The sequence below is a fragment of the Sinocyclocheilus anshuiensis genome, unplaced genomic scaffold (assembly GCF_001515605.1).
Source record: "Sinocyclocheilus anshuiensis isolate Anshui unplaced genomic scaffold, SAMN03320099.WGS_v1.1 scaffold1830, whole genome shotgun sequence".
In the NCBI taxonomy this organism is placed as follows: domain Eukaryota; kingdom Metazoa; phylum Chordata; class Actinopteri; order Cypriniformes; family Cyprinidae; genus Sinocyclocheilus; species Sinocyclocheilus anshuiensis.
In genome coordinates, this window is record NW_015546014.1 from 264,062 (window position 1) to 266,646 (window position 2,585).

At 29.8% G+C, this 2,585-nt stretch overlaps 1 protein-coding gene across 1 annotated transcript in view; it reads right to left on the reverse strand.

Annotated features, from left to right (window-relative positions):
* The window catches only part of LOC107698511 (utrophin), a 275,871-nt gene that overhangs the window by 168,962 nt on the left and 104,324 nt on the right, over nucleotides 1-2,585 (reverse strand). Inside the window, exon 43 of the mRNA XM_016499536.1 lies at nucleotides 1,421-1,522. Within this exon, the coding sequence (XP_016355022.1) occupies nucleotides 1,421-1,522 (102 nt within the window). The remainder of the gene's footprint in view (nucleotides 1-1,420; nucleotides 1,523-2,585) is intronic.

The window sequence follows — 2,585 nt, forward strand, 5'->3', positions numbered from 1 at the left end:
AATGAACTATAGTGTCCTGCACCCACTAGTAAAAAAATATCAAAAAATATATCTGGTGTCTGAATAATGTTTGGTAGGGATGCACGATATTGAATTTTGCCGATATCAGATATGCCGATAATTTTCAACTCATTTTGGCCGATACTGACATATAATTCTTTTTAATTTTGGTTAGTTTTTAACAGGAACTTATTTGTTAGAATTAAATAAACAATAATAAAATTATTTTATAATGACAGTACATTGAAGATTTGAAAATAACTATAAATAAACTATATGTTAATCACTGCATTTTTTTTTTCAGAAAGATAGAAAGATGCAGTGGTAACCTTAACATTTTATTTTATGATAACATTTGTAAATGGTCTAAAGCAAAAGAGTTGTAAAAATTCTGAAAATCTTTTAGAGATCATAATTTGTTTAAAACATATAACATATTACACATCAATGAATACATCAGTACGTATATATAAAATTATTTCATTTAAGTGTCATGTTTGTGATTTTTTTGTTCATGCAAGCTATAGCTTCTGACCTTTAAATCAAAACATGCTCATGATTTTATGGCCTCAATTACTGCTATATTACTCCTACTGCTAAAAAAAGCTGGCAAGCCAGCAAAATTTGCATTTTTTGATCGCATGCCTAAAAAACAGCTGCTTTAAAAAAAGCTAGGATTTGGTGATGCTCATGAACAAAGTATTTTGCTAAGTGACAGAGAATAACAGAAGTGAACTACTCTTGCATTTGGTGTTGTTTGATGAACACCATCACAAATACAAATATCTGAAAAATAATTACTCTTACAGTAAATAACGTAACTTCTGCTTGACTTCACAATGTTTATTATGCACTGTATAAACAGACAAATTGCCTACGAAAAACATTTGTGTTGGTGTAAGCCAGGGTAATTACTGTTTAACTAAAATTATCAATAAACAAGTGTAGTTAAAAATAAATGTCAACTGAAAATAAATAAATAAATGCAATTTATTGCAGCTCGTTCCCAAAGCAACATGTAGTAAAATACCTAAAACTAAATAAAATAACTAATTAATATCACTAACTAAATAATTGATAATTTAATAAAACTAAATTAATCATGAAAACCAAAATTATTAAAAAAACTACATAGACAAACTGTATGGAAAAACTAATAAAAACGACATTTACTAAATCTAAAATTAAAGTGAAAATGTAAAAAAAATAAATAATTCAAAATATTAACTATCTAAAAACTATATCAACGATATCAATCAGACTAGTGTGAACAGGGCTTTAGCATCAAGCTCAATTAATTTAAGGTAAAATTCATTACTTTTCATACATTTAAAAACTGCTTTGGCATTGCACTATTAATGATAAAAAGTAAGTGAACTGAAGCACAGCACATAACTTTTGTTCCCTGTGTGACACAAACCTTCTCCTGTGGTAAAAGCAGCTGTTTCCTCTGGAGCTCAATAGAGAAGGACAACAGCTCCTCCAGCTCCTGCTTCTGCTCTCGCATGGACATTTCCAGAACCTACACAAACATAGATCAGTTCAAATGTGTTAATCATTGTCCGATATTCTAGATTCACTGGGATGAACTAGACCAAAACATAAAAGACTAAACACTTTACAGACAGAGCTGGGTAGTAACTGATCACATATAATCTGGATTTCATAATCAGATTCTAAAAATCAAGTACTCGTAATTAGAGTATATAGAGTGTGTACTATTCACGCAATGGCAGTAAATCATTGATAATTTACTGATTCCCCTAATTCTTCTTTTAAATTATTTCCCAAATGTTTTTTTTTTTGTCAGCCAAAACCACTTTGACATGAAATACATATTTTTTTAAATATCTCTGAGGTAGTTAATATTTCAATAATCTACCAACTAGGGCTGTCATCGTTAACGCGTTAATGCATGCGATTAATTTTACAATCCTTAACGCGTTAAAATAATTGAATGCAATTAACGCAAAATTACTGAAGCACAATTTCTATTCTAACCCTTTAACCCAATTTTGCTTCTCTGCTTGCGATCAGATCATTTTAAGCTGCTAAACTCCAGGAAAGTTTTCAGTCCAATGATCCAGTAAGCGAATGCATTCAAACAATCCTAAATCTTATTATTTAAACACGTGATAATAGTTGCGCAGTGTGTTAATAAATGCTTTATTAACACACATTCCTGCTGTAATTCATGATTAAGTCAGGTAGTTATAAAACATTTAGTAGTTGTCAGTCATCTATTTTTGTGAGCTTATCTAAAGTGAGGACTATTTATGCCTTGTAAAGGCTCAGTTATCTCCCAACCCAAAAAAATAAAAAATAAATAGAGTATATAGAGTGTGTACTATTCACGCAATGGCAGTAAATCATTGATAATTTACTGATTCCCCTAATTCTTCTTTTAAATTATTTCCCAAATGTTTTTTTTTTTGTCAGCCAAAACCACTTTGACATGAAATACATATTTTTTTAAATATCTCTGAGGTAGTTAATATTTCAATAATCTACCAACTAGGGCTGTCATCGTTAACGCGTTAATGCATGCGATTAATTTTACAATCCTTAACGCGTTAAAATAATTG